This window comes from Nasonia vitripennis, chromosome 3 (assembly GCF_009193385.2).
Source record: "Nasonia vitripennis strain AsymCx chromosome 3, Nvit_psr_1.1, whole genome shotgun sequence".
Taxonomy (NCBI): Eukaryota; Metazoa; Arthropoda; class Insecta; order Hymenoptera; family Pteromalidae; genus Nasonia; species Nasonia vitripennis.
The window spans coordinates 16,836,042-16,855,126 of NC_045759.1; the positions used below are offsets into that span (position 1 = coordinate 16,836,042).

Consider the following 19,085-nt stretch of genomic DNA (forward strand, 5'->3'; position numbering starts at 1 on the left):
CCGACCGTCTCAGCTTGGCAACAATAACAGCCTCGATCCTCGCACACCGCGGCTGGCTAATAAGCGTTAAAAAATACGAGATAAAAAAAAAACGGCCAAAGTAAGCCCAGCGTGCAACAGTACACAACATACTCGCCCGGCCACAAAGCGCACATCGCATCAGGTGGAAACGCGTATAAAGGAGGAAAGGAGAAGGTTAAAAAACACGCGGGCACTCACGATGCGCGGCGGCGCCCGCTTGTGTACACACGTACGGTAAACGCCGCATCTGACCCCGTTTCCCTCGTGGAATTGTGACGAACCCGTGTGTATACACAGTCATATGCCCAGATAGCTGAATATGCGCCGAGAGAGAGTATATACTGTACCGCACGGCGTTGATTGAGTTGGCCGCAGGTACATCGTATGTACGCGAGACTCGCGCTAGTCCCTATGACTTAAGCCACTTTCGCACCCAGCGGCTCGTGACTATCGTGTTCCGCACTAGATCGCGCTTATAAGCCGAGGATATAGAGGAAAGCACCGGCTCGTACCGAAAAATCGCCGGGACGATGATGCAAAGGCCAATTTTCGGAGGCTGCCACTGCGGAAGTGTTGCCGATGCGCGCGATATTATGTCAATGCGTGGCACGGATTATTACCCTGAACGCGCGCGCTGTTTTACATTCAATAGAATTCTGTTGTAACGCGAGGTTCGGTTTTTGCGCGTTATTTTGGTATTTAGATTTGAGATTCTTGGATCTGCGTAACGCCGACTTTTTTTTAAGGATCGGACGTTAAACTAATGTGCTTTCTTTTGCGGAAGCTGCGGAACGGCTATTGACGTAACGCGAGAGCAGTTTATTAGCGACGCTCGGTGATTTCTCGTTGGTCAAATGTCTGCTGAAGGTGGGAATTATTTATGAAGGATTCATGTGTTTGGAGAAGTTCGCTTCACATATAACTTATTGTATATAGCTTCTTATTTAAAATAATAGATTATCAACAATTATAAACTTAGGATAACATCGTGACTTGCATGTCAGCAGTAACATTGTCTTTCATAGCATTTTCAATAAATTCTACGTAAGACGAAACCCTGGTGTAGACTCCAGCTTCTACCGTTTCGTTGCACGCCATAGGACTGGATACTGCTATTCCAATAACAGTAGTGCCATTGTAAACAAGCGGGCCACCGCTATCGCCCTTTAAAATTATAACTTATAAAAATGTTAAAACAATGCATTGATTGATTGAAAAAATTAAGTTTTCTTACATTACACAATCCCTTAGGTTTGTTAGGATCACCTTGTTCTATCCTGGCACAAAGACCATCTTTGTTAACAGGTACAAATCCGAAAACTTTAGCGTACTCGTCGTTCGTGATTACTTTGGTTTCGGCATAATGCAATTTGTCATCCACCGTTCCACCTGTTTCATATAATTCTCCAGTTGTATAATCGACCGCTACATCAACCGAAATGTATCCAAAACCTGCTAATACAGCTCTATCATCAACGTACAGTGAGTAAGGTCTTTTAGGTAGTTCTAATTTGCTTAAATTGCAATTACTTGATAATGCCAGACCTTTTTTCAACTGAAATTTCGTAAATCTAGAGCATTTTTGTTTGCATTTAACAAATATTTGAATTTTATACCTTCAGTACTGCGATATCAGAAATATAATATTCACGAAAACCTTCAGACTCGTATTTTGAATATTCAAAGTTTTTAGGTTTGTAGATTTTTTCTACTTCAATTTTTTCCGTCGGAGACTGTAAGTCGATAGTTCCTGCTTCTACCAAATATGATACATCGTATAAATATCCTTTTTCATTAAACAAACAATGAGCTGCGGTAAGGATGAACTCATCGCTAATAATGCCTCCGCCACACACGTATTCTGGTGAAAACATGCACGAATTTTAATATATTTGAATAAGCATTAAAGTATTTATAAATTTTTACCAGGAAATTTGATCCCCGCATTCTGCAATGACACTACGTATGGAAATTGACCAATTGTGGCTTTTTCTCCACCAACGATACTTTCAGCTTCGAAACCATTCACTAGCGGGGAATATGTTAAATGTTAATATTTTTAATTTAAATAAACTACTAAAAATCTAAGTTTTCACTTACCATTGCTATTCAAGAAAGCTATAGACTGAGCTAAAAAATATAATATAAATTGAATGTGTGTCATTTTGCTTCCTCACAAGTATTCAAAAGGTCTTGTGAGCTTATAGTTTTTTAAGAAGCAGATCATTTTCCTTGTATTTTATAAATTATGTAAGTAGCATTATAAGCTATAGAACAGTGTGTACGTGTAGAAGTAAAATAAAGTTACGATGCATAAATCTGATAGCAGCGTGACTTTGACATAAAATGAATATAATAGTTCTTCACAAGTGTCTTTTTAAAAATTAGCCTTATACTTTTTGCTAGAAAAAAAGAAATTAGCCTACAAGAAGTCTATTTACAAATTATATTTGTCAGTGCGTCAGTTCACCCATTATAATCAGGTTCTGGATTCATACATTAAAATCGCTCGTGAAAACAATCGAACAGCCACAATAGAATTGGTACAATATCGGACTGCAATGATTAAAAAATGGAAATTTTTCTGCAAAGTGTAATAAGTAGTACATTTTATTCATTCATTACAGCTGGTCGAGTAAAACATTGATCTTTTATTACTTATCATGCTTCTCTATCGCCTCTAATCTCTTAAAACATGTAATCGCACATGGAAAAAAATTATCTTCCAACGATTACATTATGCTTATGTCAAATCTCCCCTTATCACAAGCATCAGCGTACCTAACATCACAAAATTTCTCCAACAAGTCCATCTGCTCTCACAGTATAACGCTCGGAATCTGCCGACTGAAACACGGCTCGCTCGACTTTAATAAGGATAAAAATGATGACGACGCCGCGCGCGCGCACGCGCGATATACATTTAACGAGCTCACAGAGAGGGAGCCCTGCATCAGCAGCACACGCAGCACCTTCCGTTATCAGTTACGAGGTCCGCTGCACTCGGAGGCGTTCAACCCGGCTATACAGCCCAGGCTCCTCCACGCACTTATACCCACTTGCGTGTATCTGCTGCAGCACATCTCCTTGGCTACGACTTTCCAGCCGCGCGCTGCGGCACGCAGACGGCCAACGTCGTCCTTAGGCTGCTCGACAAACTGGAAAATCCCGCGAGCGGACGCACTGCTGCGCCCGCGGTGTAATGATTTTTTACGCGCGATACACGCGCACGTCTAAGTACGCGCGGATGTATGTACGCGCCTGCATTTTCGGGCTGAATTTTTTCTTCGCTAGGTGTGGAGAGGAAAATTGTATACGTGTGTGTACGATCAAAGGTGTGGATATTATTCGCCGATTATCGCGGTAAATATTTGTCTTGAACGATCTAACGAGTAATTGTTGAAAAAAAAGTTACTTTCTTGCAAATCAACATCCGCAATTAAGCTGAAGCGTTTCGTTTTTTTCGTCAATGCCCACAACTGGCAAACTCTCGGCGAATTTCTCGCGCGCCATAAAAGACCCTGCATCGACGTACACAATATAATGCCATTCGATAAAGCGAACGCACACGCGAGAGCTAATAAAAAGCGCGTATAGCGCGTGTAGTTATATAGCTCGCGAAGCGAAATCGGAAAAGTGCGAGTTTTCGCCATTTTCAGAGATCACCGAGACGTAGAGCTGTAGCGCTGACGGAGACTTTATTATGGAGCAACGTCAGCTCTCGCGGCAACCCACGAGAATTCCTAGTTCTTGGCTTTTATTCGCTGGGGCGCGAGTCAGCGCGTAGGCACATTACAGAAGCGCGTGACGCAAGCGTATATCCCACTGTCGTCGTATATAATGGCTCTCGGTTGAAAAGTTCTTATGCCAAAGATACTTTCCAGTCTCTTTGCCTTTTGATGTATCAACAATCGACGAGTCGATGCTCACATATTATGACGTGTGCGCAGATTCGCCGGAGATGCAACAGCGAAGAGATGTGACTTTTGATGTACTTTGTTGGTTTGTACAATAATGTGATGCCGAGTTTTTAATGAAGTTGCCTGGCTTCTTGCGAGCAGGCTATCTTGAGGTATTTATTAATTTCTCTTGCGCGACGCGATAAGGAGATTGCGAAAGTACCTGCTGTACGTGATGTATTTTGATGTCCTATATACGAGGATAAAGTTTTTTCTTACAGTATTCTATTACTTTACTTACTGAATCTAAAAAAGAAAATTTCAATTAAAATAGTGATATATAATATATATATATATATACACTTATATTACAATTATATACTTATTCAAACAATTTATATGTACAATTTATATTTATTCAAATTTCATAATATTAAAATTCCCCTATCGCAGCCGCTTGCATCCACATAATCCATTCATTTTTCCTTGCATTGCGCGAGATAAAAACTCCACAGCGTAGCCAATCCACCTGAAGTCTCAATCTCGCGCTTCCCTCGGTAAACCCATCGCTGCTCGAAGCTCACCTCAAGCGAGAAAAACTCTCTCTCTCTCTCTCTCTCTCTCTCTCTCAAGGAAGAAGAAAAAAATAGTCAAGAAGCATCGCGGAAAAAAGCCGCGTCGACCGAATCGAACTCTATACACACTCGATCAGCGCTAATCGAGCGTCTCTCTTTCTCACAAGAGCGCGTCGCGCTCGAGAAACCTGTTGCGCCGCGGCGCCGCCTGCATACCGATCGCCGGAATCTAGCGGCGATATTATACCAGAGTTTTTCGGCAGGCCGTCGACCCGAGAGTCTCTCCTCCGCCTTTTCGTCCGAACCGTTTGCTCGCGCCGCGTGTACGCCGTGCGTATATATATATATATATATATATATATATATATATATATATATATATATATATATAGTATACACTTCTCGGACCACTTTCCGCGGCTACGGAGAGCTCACTCTTTCGCATCGTCAGGTGCGCTGTTGGGATTGTGGGTTTTTAAAATCGAGCGCGACGGCTTCGTTTTTTTTCGGTCGGCGCAGGATTATCCGTGCATCGGAAGAGTTTGCGGATTAAAGCGCGAGTGTGTACCACGTGATATGGCTATGGGAGGACGCGGATCATTACACTTTGATTCAGTCATCGCGACGTGTCTCTTTCTGGCGAAGCTTGCGGTCGATGACGGAGGGGAGAAGCTATGAGGCTCGGAGTACTAATACGAGATTCGGTGAAGGATTTCGGTCGTTGCGTCATGATTTGCGATTGATGTGTGTACTTATTTCGCGTTTCGAGAGGAGAACCTGTGGGAAGTAGGAGGAAAGTATCGGGATTGATGGTAACGGAATTTTCAACGTTAATAGTGATTGAAAAGTATAACTATTATGAAGTCTGAATTCAGTTGTGATTTTCGAGTTTTTCGATGAATTTATTCAAACCAGATAAAGCGGAGACACGAGTTATGCATAACTAGATACAATCGTAATATACCGATCATAAATAACTATATAGAAATCATTTTTATTCGGGCTAGGGTGAAGCGGTGCGCCCGAGTCGAACCGGTTTCCTCGCATTCTTTTGCACATTTATGAAGGTATCGGCGAGCTGAAATTTGTACGCGCGTGCAGCACGGATTTCCAACACCGGAATTTTTGTAAATTTTATTTGCGCACCGAACAACTTTACGCCATACGTCAACACCGCTGTTTACGGAATATTTACCTTGCACCTATATGGAATCTTACTTTTTTCTCATATTCATTACGCGCATCTTCACGAAACAGCCCATCAACCTCGAATTCCCGTACATGATGAAAATCATCTAAAACTCAGCACCCGGAATTCACCTGTACACCAATAACCTCCCAAACCTATATCCCCTAAATCACTCTCCAATACAAAATCTCGGAAAATTCCTCCATAGCTGACCTATCCCGTGATTACGGCAGCGTTGCCTCATAACCCGGAGCACGTCGTTACCCGCGGCGCGCGTCGGCGTCAATAGCCCCATCGATATACCCAGCTCGTGCCAGGCCGTATCTGCATCCTCGCGTCCATCCGGTGCGTCCGCCATACGGGTTAATTGGAATTCCCGGGGTAGCTCCTTCGAACGGCGAATAAGGCAGTTCCCCCTGCGTCGATCGTATATGCGCCTCGTTGTGTATAAGTATGCGCGATGCGAAGGTGACGCGCCGCCGGCAGTAAAGAGCCGAGTCGGGAGTAAGTAAGCGAGAGAGAGAGAGAGAGAGAGAGAGAGAGAGAGAGAGAGAGAGAGAGAGAGAGAGAGAGAGAGACAGGAAGCAGAAGCAGCAGAGTCTGAGCCGCTCGTTTGTAACGGTATAAATGTGGACGAGCGCGCGGCGTCGTCGCTTATTCGTTTCGCTCGGACACTTTGCGTACCGATCGTCCTACTCGCGAGCAGCGATACCGCCGAGCTACTCGAGACAAATTGTCGAAGATGTCGCTGGATGCTTTGGGTTGAAGTGAGACGCTGCGGTTTTATTCGCGTTGATCGATTTGTAGGAGCTGGTCGCTCTGTGATTGATTATAAGATTGCGAAGCGAAGGCTGAAAAATATCGCGGATACGCAAAGTTTACTTCTTATACTACATTCCAGCAGTAGCAACCACGGGGTGTATGGTAATCCTTTTAACGGTTCATTCTCTGTACTCTTTTAGGTAATTTCTAAATGATCGACAGTACGTCATCTTTGAAAATTATATGGCTTCGCGGCGCATCACAATTCCGTTCGTACAAACGGAATGAGGTCAAAATAAAGGCATAGTCGATGACTTTCGAAAAGCTCTCGCTCCTCTAAGAATAACACAACGAGCTATTATAAATCCGTTCGGGAGATATCATTTACACGAGCCGCATTAAATAACTTCCAACAGTTTTTCATCCTATTTATTTTAATGCACGTAACGGGAGTCGACGTTTACACCTCTATAGACACAAGGATCATGCGATTCGTTAGCGTTAGTGTCATAATCGTCGATTGTTCTCCACCATCAGTATTCCGCACCTCGCGATAAATGAATTAGGTGCGAAATGAATCACGGTTCCAAACAGGATGTCGTTAATATGACGAGCGCGCGAGATCCGCGATTAAAGTGAAGGAGAAAAAACCGTTGGCTCTGATGGTGCGCTGCACGTTTCGCTGTTTGGGCGACAGAGAGCCGAGGTGTAAGGCAGCGGGAAGGTGGTTTTCGTGGTTTCTTGAAAATTATTACTTACAGTATTGTCACGATCGAATTACGCAATAGACGAATCTCTTTTCGCACAAGTCTCGCAGTCCACACGCGGATTACAAGTCAGCTAGCATGCAAAAATGAATGGCGACATTCAAGGGCAGTTAACGAGCCTGGCATCACCGGCGTTCTCTCTCATTTTTCGTCGACGGGGGTATGCACACGTGTATACCCATACGTAATATGCAACGGAACTCCACACATTCCTGAGCGATGCAGGTGTCTGCTGCTGCTTTCTCCTCATATTCGTCATTCGCTCTGTTTCTCTCGAGTTCCTATCGCCCCTCTCCTCTACTGTATCGAGGAAGATCGAGCGTCGTCCCGGTCAGCATCCGCCTCTCGTTCGACTAGTTCCGAAGACCAGATTTTTCATTCAGATTTTTCCGTGTAGCTATGCCCATCGATGACTGAAGAAAACATTCGTGGAAAGCGCGACATATTTTTTGTTCTTTTCTAGAAACAACGAAATAAACCGAGTTTTTCATGATCGACTCGTTGACGTTGTGATTTTACAATGTTTAAAAGCGACAAGCGCAGCTGATGTGTGTCCGCTGTACACTAAATCGCAATGACTGTCGGGTCAAAGTCACACACAGAGCCGCGATGATGAATCGTGGAAGCCTGACGCTTGCATCGTCATCTTCAATATCTATATTTACTAATCCTCTGAAATCAGTGTCGGTCGGTAATTAGGTTGTCGGGTATGACGAGGCGCGTGCGTGCGCGTGTACCGATTGAATACCGTACTCTGCGCTCTTTTGTCGACGGCTGAACAAAGTCGAAACAGTGTCAATGTGTAACAGGCTACTTTATCCCTCGCATCGGATCTGAGTCACGCACAGAAGGATTTGCAGTTATAAATGTGCTGCAGCGCGCCGAGTTAACGGGTACTACATATTATTATACATCGTCTAAACCTTTGAATTTATAGTCATCATATAAGTACACACACTTAGCTCGAATCGACGCAAATCGAAGCGTTCACCAGCCTGTATAAAAAATCAGAAAACAGCGCATACGATAATCGCTAACAGTAATTGCTCTCCCCTTCATTAGCCTCTCACTTCATCAGCGGCTAATCCCTCGGCTGTTCCTCTAGCACACATATCCTATACGAATGCCTTGCGTTCCACGGGCGAATCGTGCCGCTGATTTTCCAGCTGCCTCGGGCATGTGTGTATGTACCCATACGTTCCTTTCCTACACGTATCCTTCAGCGTCCGTCTCTCTCTCTCTCTCTCTCTCTCTCTCTCTCTCTCTCTCCTTCTCTCTCTCGTATAACTCGTAAAGGTTGCGAGGAATATCGGCGGCGATCGGCTTGCGCGCGCCACTGGGGCCACTCTCGGCGGCTGCGGCGGAGGACGAACGGTACTTTGCGCCGCTGCCGCCAAGCACGCGAGAGGAGGATCGAAATTACGTACATAGCGATGCGGCCTGTGCAGTGCACAGATTGCATAATCACGGGGCGTGTACCTGTACATACCCCCGACGTCGTCCTCCTTATATAGTATATATATATAGGTGTATGACGAGGAAGATCGAGTTCGCTCGCGCTGTACGTGCACGGATGAAGAATCTCGTACCGCCTCGTTGTCTTTTTCTTCGTATCGATGCAGCGCGAGACTAGAGTGCTGCCTTGGTAGATGCTCGGCAATTCAAAATTAATAACAAAAATCGCCGGTCTCGGACTGGAGCGTGATGAGTTCCACTTGGCGGAATCTAGTGGCGGATTCCTTTTCACATAGGTGCCGTCGGCGGTTCGAGATTCTGGATCGATGATCGAGGTGCTGTTATATTACAGGAGAAAATCATACGTTTATTATACTTATTGATTTTAGTTAAACGAATTATTTTTTACTCGTCGGTGATATAATTGTTCTACCCAAACACGCTGGTACAATTCATATAGCTGCATATGCGGGAACTGTAATTTTATAGTTGGGAGTATTAAAACCATACTGTGTACGCAATAATTTTGGAGAAATACGTAAAACTCTACTTATGTCGAATTGGACAATCATTTGTTGCGCAATAATTCGTTACGCAATGCTTATTATACTCAAATGATTTTCAGTTCGAATTATCGTATTGGTCTCTCTCAATTTTCATAATTTTTTTACAAAATTCAAAGAGATCGAGACGTTCATCAGCTTTACTCTCACTCACAGAAGTAGAAACTCGACTTAAAAATACCACCTCGTAAATTGCAAATGCACTCAATTAGCGAGAGCTTGCAAAATAAATAAAAGCATACGGCGTTAGGCAATTCGCACCGTTGCATCGCAAGCTGGTATCGTTGCTGCACAAGTCCTCCTTTCCTCTGCATCAGCATCAGTGCTTTGTGCAAGCGAAAAGAGCGACTCTCTCGCGCAGCTTCTCCATACTCCCTTTCAAGGTTTCCTCTGCGCGCGCGCGCATTCAAATTGACCGTAAGGGGCTTTTGCAATTCTCGCTCGCGACAATGATTCTAGGAGATGTGTACAGCGCGTTTGCGGTCGATTACCTCAGGTGACTCACTCGCACTGCACGGCAGCGCGTTTCACAAGCTCCACACCGCGGCTGTGTCATCTCGCGGCCTATGCGCCTATATCTGCGCAGCCTACCTGTTGCTGCGGTGAGTTCACGCGCGCGCGCGGGAGGAGAGTGCAAATTATCTCGGATGCGGTCCTGCAAAGGTCACGAAGGAGATGTAGCGAGCGTTGTCTGCTTGCGTGGGATAGTCTTGGTGTATCCGATTTTCACCTTTTGGAAGTTTTTGAAACTGTCTTGCTGGGCCTGCTGCTTGGGCTATACTCATGCTATAACTGTTTAATGAAAATGCTGATGATAATGATTAAAATCCACGTTGCCGCATACAAAATGATGAAATTAGTCTAAAGAACGCGATGGTCCAAAACTCAGGTGGATAGGATACGCATATCACACTATGTTATGGGAACGCTTGGAATTCTTCCGGAATTCGCACGTATCCTAAATCATCCCTCTACGCTAATAAAAGTAGAGCAAAAAAATTCTTCCACAATGCAAGCATTTACCCACTTATAAAAACCCTTTCAACCCTTATTACAAAGCCTCGTACTCTCTGAATCTCGGCCAGTAAGTACTTGCCTCCAGCCCGACACTGTATACGCTCGCGTTCGCCGTAATCAGGAAGAAACTCTCACAGCGGCGCGCAATGGAAAAGGCAAAAGCGCGCGACTTGCGCGCCGCACACACACACACACACACACACATACATGTAACAGCCAAAGAAGAGGGAACAAGGAGGAGGGCAGCGAGAGAGAAAGAGAGAGAGAGAGAGAGAGAGAGAGAGAGAGAGAGAGAGAGAGAGAGAGAGAGATAGGAGAAGGAATGTAGCGAATGGGGTCGCTGCCGTTGAAGGCAAACGGCTGCGCCTGTCGACCTGCCTGCCGCGCCGCCACCGCTGCCTTCTTCCATAACGCTTAACCGAGCCATTCACATTCTCTGCTTACTAATTCGCCAGCCAGAGATAGGAGCAACGTACGCTCGACGCGCCTTCGAGCGCTTTCCTTATGGCGCGCGCGTAGGCAGGGCTTTTCTCGCGCGGAAATTTACTGCCTTTGGATATCTTGAAAATTGCGAGATTTTTAGTTCCTTTTTTCTCTCTACTTCGTCTGCGATGTTAGTTAGTGCCGAGGATGCGTCTTTTTAGTGCGCGACTGGCGAAAGGATAATGCGGGAAGTAATGTGTGAACACACGTGCTTTTGGTCGAGGCGAAAGGAAGTCTTTGAAACATATTTTGAGTAAGTGTATGGTATTAAGCGAGAATTAAATCGGAAGGAGTTTTAGTTCATTATGTATTGTACTAAATGATTCGAGTGAATTTTTGAATTTTTCTGAGATATCCTCAGTTATCTATAATTGGACCCCATAAATCCTTGCATGCCTACAGTCGGCAAAGTATCATTTTGTAAAGACTGTGTTATCGACGCTTAGGAATCAAGCGTAGGTGGCAGTAGATTCTCTTTTTTGAAGCTTTTATGCAGGTACTCTAGATGTCGCTAACTGATGGACGTATGAAAACGTTTAAAAATAAATAAAATTATACGTATTGGCAATTCAACGATACCGCAGCGCCATTCGGCCATTATTTTATGATATACATTTTATTGTTGTTGAAATCGTATGGACGCATTTACATAAATTTTATATAATCCGATTGAGGATTCACCGATTTTTTATGAAATGTTGATAATTGAATAAACAATAAAATCAGAAATTACAAGTAATTGATTGTTACATGATACCTATAATATATCTTATCGATTCAATGAAGTAGAGGAGATCCCTACAAATATACAATGCGATTTTAAGTTAAAAATTATTTTTAAAGTTTGATGCGACGTGCATGCTCAAAGTGAAAAGACTCTTTGGTGAAAAGTGGCTTTTGAAGATTCTCGATCATCTTCCCGTAGTGCTGGAGGGCTTAATACTTATTTCATCATTTGCAGGCCTGCAACTTCTGCGCCTACCGAAAAGTCATCGAACAACTAAGTGATAATTAGTTACTTTAAAGTGATATCTCTTTTTATCTGTTTCAAATTGTAACTCATAGCTATGAAACAACTAAGTTAAAACCGCTTAATTTAAGTTAATTAAGTATACTACAGCCCTTTGCATACTTCACTGCGAAAGTTTCAAGAGCATAAAATAGCTGAAAAGCCTTACTAATAGCCTCAACACGACCTCGACAATTTATCACAAGAAATCATTTCCTGAGCTACATCAAATTTAAAATCTCAAAGTTCTCTACCATATAGCACACAAGTGCAACTTCTCCCTATAAGTAATTACGAACATTAGCTATTAGCCGGGTATTATCTCTCTCACTGCGTCCCAATCGTAGATGCTGTACTAGTACTTTCCTGCGGCTGCCCAAGAATACTATTCAACAGACTCGTGAAGAACGGACAGTTGATCTCGTCCTCGGCCTCAAGGCAGTCCGCTACTCGGTCACAGCGTCTGCTGGCCATGAGGCAGCGGGCGTAGGGTTGATTACAGCTGAAGCCCGGGCAAACGGTGCGCGGTCGATTTAAAGCCGCAGGTGCTTTTCGACTGTCTGCAAACAATAAGGAGGGTGAAGTGATATCATCCTTGAGTGGTGTGAAGGAAGGAGCGCAAATATGAGGTAAACGTGAGGGTGGAAAATCATGTATTAGCCTTTTAATTTTTTACGATGATAATTGCGTTAGAGCACTTGCTCGATAATTAGATTCGAAATGTTTGATTATCGCGCGCTCGATCAATTAAAAAAAATTATTGAAGGAACAGACTGTCACAAACATTCAATTTTTTTGAGGTCGCTAGACTGATTCTTTTGAGCTTCCCTGAGATATTAGTGTAGTAAACGTGAGAAATCTTCGTGATTAATCTAAGCTGATAATAAAGACACAGTATACCGCTTATAGTGCAGTAAATAAGTTCTTAAAATAAATTGTTTTTCATACTGATACTAAGCTTCGGAAATTGATATTTATCAAGTTATGGAAGTAAACGTAGGAAATGTTACGTTTTGATAACAAATCTTCAGCTCTGTGATCAAGTAAAAGTTAAAAATGACTCTTAAGATGATAGCGAATGTTAGCTATAACTATACCAACTTGCGTGAGACATTTATATCTATTCCGACTGATACAATGAAGAAGCAACATTAAATTGATTAAATAATCTGATGCGTCAATAAATATGCTCGTAAACTTACTCATGATACTGTTTATCCAATCGACAAAGTGAGAAACTTTTGTGTACGCTCCAGGCTCATTTCGTCGTCCGCATCCTATTCCATGACTTACTATCCCCCCGATGTACCAGCCGGAGTCTGGTTCAGACATTCTGTGTCAAAGTATAAACGTTGAGAAAAAAGAATTTTCATCATTGTGTCTACTGTTTCCTTTGTTCATGCAAAACACACCTGCACATCAAAGGACCTCCACTGTCGCCTTGACAAGCGTCTCGTCCTCCTTGCATCAGTCCTGCGCAAATCTCTGCGCTATTTCTGTCTTCCCAATGCTGGCATTTTATTATAGGCACTTCGACTTCTCGTAAATGGTCGGCTAAAAATCAAACGCTCAATTTAATGAGTCGCATAATATGAGTGGCAAAGAAAAGCTAAATATACGAATAGAAATCATCGATCGATTACGTACTGTATCGTTTGCAATACTTAGCGATTATTATAATTGAAGTGTAAATGTAAAAGTTAAATATAGATGGAAAATATATCTTACGATCGGCTCCTCCTTCTTCCATCGAACCCCAGCCTACTGCTACGCAGATGGTTCCCGAAACGGGCTCTTGTCTCCAACCAAAAATCTGACCGTCCAACTGTGGAAGACGAACGGGTCTCACCCAACTGTTGAAGTATAGCCGCTCGTTGAGAAGCCCCAAACCAATGTCGTTCTTTAGGGTCGTGGAATCGTATTTCGGATGAATTATCACCCCGTCGATTCGTCTGATCTGTTGAGCCGGGGAGTACGAAAAACGTCGCAGCATTCCCGCCTCGATCTCGTAGTAATGATTCCTGGCGCTGTTCGAAGGGATTAGTTTTGTTTGATTTAAACGACTTTTTAATTAACGGATTTTCGCTCTGAATTTCATTCGATGCCTCATTGATGAATTCGAGAAGCTGTTCTTACGTTTCTGACGGGATGACGTTTGCTTAATTTAACGCATGAAAAGATTAATTGATACGACGGCCGAAATTTTCGTCAGTTGACGTTTAGGATGAGTTTATAAAGCTACGGATAAGTAGATACTAATTAAGAACTTTTAAATGAACTGAAACTGGTTTGAAATATCATTCCTTAATTTGCATCTATACATAGTAATATTTTTTTCCGAGGTCAGACGATAAGTCACTCCATTAAACCTCCAAGACTACAGCGAGTAATTAGGATCATCTCCTCACTCGAGCAGAGCCAGGAGGTCGTGTGTCGAGCGACGCCGTATATAAAAACAAATAATTAATCGATCGTTCCTTTCTCGCTTTAAACGACTCTTCTCGCGGACGGAAGAAAGAAAATACGAGAGCGAGCAGCGAGCACGCAGTTGCCGTAATAAAGTACGAGCTTAACAAAGAGTTTGAAAGCGCAAGAAAAGCTCATTGGATATCATACTTACTCGGTTAAACAATGGGCCGCGCTGAGCACCCACCATTCGCTCAGCACGGCGCCACCGCAATGAAAGCGGCCGTTTTTATTGATTGCAACGATGTAAGGCCAGGCACCAGGCGAGCTGTTGTGGCCGCCAACGATGCTGACTATCGGATCGGACCCGGCTGTGAAATTGCCACCGGCTTTTCTGCTCGACGACAGGTAGACTTCGTCGTCGTTGGACCAGGGTCGCACGACATTCGCGTCGCTCGAAGGTCCCGGACAGCGGACGTAGGTGATCTCGGTGGGACACTCGGGGATGACTTTGCCGAGGTAGCCGTCTTGCATCAAAAAGGGACCTATCTCGCGCTGATTGGGCATCACCACCATTTCTATCTGCGGGTCTTCGCTGTATCAAGATTTAGGGTTACTAATATTTATTTTATTCGATATAGTATCGAATTATGTTGTGTATAGGGGCCCATCAAGGACTTAATAATATTCTTTTATATTTATTTCAGTTCTCTTTGTATCAATTGCAAGGAGAATATAAAATTGGAAATATAGCTTATGCAACACTAGCTGCGGACCCTTTGCAAGCTTTAAAATTTGCATCTTGAATTTTCTTTTTCATTTTCAATCCCCTATAAATATTATATCATTTTATAATGGACATTTTATTCAAACACTGTAATTTTGAACCATAAAATTTCTGTTATTTCGATCATTTATCAGAAGCCAATTTTTCTCTTTTGAAGTTGAATTTTTTTCGAGTGAAGTCTCTCTATTTCGTATTCTTTAATTTCTGTTGAAATATTCGTAGCGCTTTTGATCCTGTAAATTATTATTCGCTATATGTTGCCCATGGACAAAATCTCCCGACTATGTAATTTACGAAAATTTCATTATTTAATTAGGTTCCTTTTATATTGTTCACCCTTCAATATAAAAATCATCATTTTTCAAATTGTATGCGTTTGAAGTCCCTCTTTTTTGCCATCCTAATAAAACTTTGCTAACTTGAAAACATTTGAACCTTTTTTGTTTAAATACTTACGGCGCTGGTGCCGTTCAATCTATTGTATTTTTCTATCGATAGTAATCAGTTCCATCTGATTTTTTATGTTCCGGACGAATAAAGATGTGCTTTCACACATACGTATTAATTCAAAACTATGCGGTAATAAAAGTGTACCTTATTAATCCAAGTTCAGCAGTGCAAGCCTCTTTAGCCCATGTATACGCGTGACCACATACTGGATACCAAATGCCTCGTAAGTTTTTGCGCAGAAATCCAACATCGTAACCCACTGGATACATCTAGGAGTGATACAATCATTGTAATCAAGACGAATGGTCAATTAAAATTTCAACAATGTTGAAGTGTATTTTGTTTGTCAAGAGTCACCTCGTTTCCGCCGGTGTACGACTCAGTCAAGATGGTGCAAAGTTCTTCATCTTTACCATTGGCGCATTGTCTGATTCCGTCGCAGCGTTGCTCCTGCGAGATGCAGCTGATGCCTTTGTTGTATAACGAGCTGGACGAGTCATTGCAGCTAAACGAGCTCTTTGGACAGCCTTAAAGAAGTAACGTTTTCTTGAATAATAATACGGATTTTTTGAAACAAAATTTCGTAATCCCGTTAAATATGTAATATGTATAAGGTCAAAAGTCCGCACATAATAACGAATTTTCAAATAACATGGCGTGCGATACATAGAAAGTAAAGTGAGTTTTTGACCTACTTTTGAAATTCGAAAGTGAAAATTTGCAGTGAAGCAAGTTATAAACTTAAGCTTCCTTATGCAGCTTTTATATAAAAAAGTAGTAATAAAGTAGTAAAATAGCACATACAACTGAATCGCGACGATAAAAAAAAGATACATTGAAATATTCCAATCTGAACAATACTTACCAAAACAGCCAAGTTCATCTTCTCCATGAGGGCAGTCCTGGTAATTGTCACACAGCCGTTCTCTGCCGATGCGCTCTCGACACGAACATTTAGTTTCGTCACTCGCGTCCTCACAATCGACGCGACTGTCGCACCATTGCAGCTTTGAAATGCATTTCGAGCCGTCGTTGCAGCGATAAAAACTAACTGGGCACTCTCGAATGTACTCTGAAAAAGAGCGAAGGACGCACATTTCAAGCAATTCAATCGCAATTTCGCAGTTTCAGCGAAGAGCACAAAATTATGCGAAGAATATTTCGCTAAAGAATTTTAAAGTATATCGATTTTCATACACCTAATATATAGAATAAGTACAAATATAATAACCTTTGAACAAGTGCTCGAAGGGATTGGCGAACTGGGCTCTCACAAGATCATCCTGCTCGCTATTTCCTTTACTAGACCCGAGGATAGCTTGATTGAAATTGGTGATTCCAGGCACTACAGGAAACTGATAGGTCGGCGGCATCGGAATGTAGGTGCAATAAAAAGGCTGAGCGTTGGGGTAAGGCGGATTTCCCTGACTCATGAAACACACGGGCCGCATCATCTGGTTGTCCGTGCCTATCTGTAAATGCATTATCGGCTGCTGTTGCTGCGACTGCTGCAGGAATTGCGAAAATGCAGGAACAGAGGATACTGCGTCGTCCGGGAGAGGCCCGTAATGCGGTAGCGCGAATTGCTGCTGACCCGTCACTGGAAAGAATTTAATTTAATGGTCGGAGAGAGAAACAGAGAAGTGAATGGGTTACACGAGGAAAAAAATGTAGGTCGTTGTTACTATTATTTGTAATTTCGCCGAGCGCTTGACTGCACGTGGGAATGATGTAATATTTTAAATTGAATTATGAATTTGGATATATTTGAATGAGCATAAAACGGAAACTTTAACGAGCTTGATTTTCGATGTCAGTAAATAAAATTAAAAATTGTATCTCCATATTCGATTTATTATAATATTTTTATAATATCGTGATTGCGTATTTTTCATTTCAAAGAACATGCTATAAATGAAATAAATATAGGTTATTCTTTTGTTAGAATATACTGCCAATATACACTCGGCATTAAAATATAAATAAATACGAGCCGTGCTTCTGATTTGTAACAAACTGAGAGTATAATCAATGTGGTCAAAACTTTTGTAAAAAGTATACTTTGTGATTGCATGATGCACCTTTCAAAAGATGTGCTGAATAATTAAAGGTTTTCCTTTTGTTAGTATTATACTGTCAGTATACTCTCGTTATTAAAATATATTCAAATACGAGCTGTGGTTCTCATTTGAAAGCATAATCAATAAAAGAGTACTTACTCTGATAGGAATTTATAGACTCTGGAACGCCATAAAGCGGGGGAGTGAATAGTATCTGTTGACTACTTTTTGTAATTTCCGTAGCGGGAATTGAAATTTTTTCCAAGCTCTCTTTTGCCTGGCGTTTTACGCGGCCAACAAAAGAAACCGATGAATAGGCCTGGTGAATCGGAATAGGATTATCCACGTGTGAATTTCGCTTCGCATGCGTGCCATCTTGTTTTACTGTTCGGATTGAATTTTCACCTGCACATCACAGTAAAAAACCTTATCAATCTCTGAACCGAATTATTACTAGCACTTTCTGATGCATGTCTATTACCCAATTCGAAGTAATGAAAAGTCATCGTAGCAAATAAACAGAAACAGCAAACGACAACAATCAGAGTTATGAAGAAAACTTTTAGTTGGTAGAACACTATAAGAAAAAATCAATTATTTAGTCAACTAGTTTTGAAAAAAGTAGTATGGGTATTGTGATTGAATGATACAGACTTTTCGAAAAATTTTATGAGGCAATTAAATTTGTCACGTTCGTTGTCAAACTCGCACTGACGATAGTAGATCACTGATATTCGAATGTCAGTAAAGCAAAATTGCTAGCATAAGCAGTATAAGACCAAGAGAAAAATGCTTAGCGATATTTTGCAATCTCAGGTTACTGCCTTCATTTTGATGCCTATTTTTCGACGCGTGCTTTATTTGCTTTTTATGCTTACTGTGTATCATAATGCTGAATAGTACTTTGTTTATTGTTCTAGTTCTACATTATTGTGATCGAATTAAATGTGCATGAAAATTGTGTGATATGTTTTGGGTCAATTTTCATTCCGAAGAGGCTTTCGACATGTAACAATAATCCAATAACCATATTTTTGGCAAAACTCGGAAAAGTCGCAGACACACGGGCGAGCGGGAGTTGGGAAAGTTAAAATTGAGGCGTGTGAAGTTTTAAGCCCATTTACGTCAGTAAAGGTTGCTTTATGGCCAAGACAAGCTTAACACGCGCCCAGTAAGCTTTTGCGACTCCGAGGATTAATAATCCATTTTTGGCAACACGAACAGTTTATTTTGCATTTTTATCGTTTTTCTTGCTTCCGTTATCATGTTGATAAATTGTAAGAGTACATTTTTATTTGTCGAAAAAAAAACATTTAGATTAATATTTATAATACAATAGCTTGATATTTATTACATAATTATGTAAAATATAAGCATTTTGCAGTAGATGATTGTGAATTTTCATTGATTATTGAAGGAATCATAGAATAAGTAAATGATTCGAGAGAAACTCCAAGTGAAATCTTAGAAATCCATAAGAAAAAAGTTATAGAAATAAAATTATGCAATTTCCTGCTTATGTGCTGAAAGAAGAAAGTAGAGTCCATTTTTGTGTTGTAGTCATTTACTGTTTCACAGAGACTTAGTTACCAAGTTTTTTTTCTTGTTAGATGGGTACTGCATCGTTATTGAAAAGTCAATC

The 19,085-nt window shown here is 41.7% G+C and overlaps 2 protein-coding genes across 2 annotated transcripts; both read right to left on the reverse strand.

The window, feature by feature from the left end:
• Positions 1–940: 940 nt before the first annotated feature.
• On the reverse strand, positions 941–2,248 carry LOC103317956 (trypsin-1). The gene is made up of 5 exons (XM_016983483.3): positions 2,122–2,248; positions 1,948–2,049; positions 1,638–1,882; positions 1,256–1,576; positions 941–1,185 (listed from the first exon to the last, which is right to left on the reverse strand). Exons 1-5 carry the CDS (start codon positions 2,183–2,185, stop codon positions 997–999), a joined length of 921 nt encoding a protein of 306 aa, XP_016838972.1. The 5' UTR covers positions 2,186–2,248; the 3' UTR covers positions 941–996.
• A 9,222-nt stretch (positions 2,249–11,470) lies between these two features.
• Positions 11,471–18,186, reverse strand: LOC100677938 (serine protease nudel-like). Its single transcript, XM_003424331.5, has 12 exons — positions 18,098–18,186; positions 17,925–18,020; positions 17,603–17,848; positions 16,615–16,983; positions 16,249–16,455; positions 15,741–15,910; positions 15,528–15,652; positions 14,361–14,741; positions 13,469–13,767; positions 13,153–13,294; positions 12,943–13,073; positions 11,471–12,300 (listed from the first exon to the last, which is right to left on the reverse strand). Coding segments are annotated over exons 1-12 (2,400 nt in total). The 5' UTR covers positions 18,099–18,186; the 3' UTR covers positions 11,471–12,067.
• Positions 18,187–19,085: the final 899 nt, after the last annotated feature.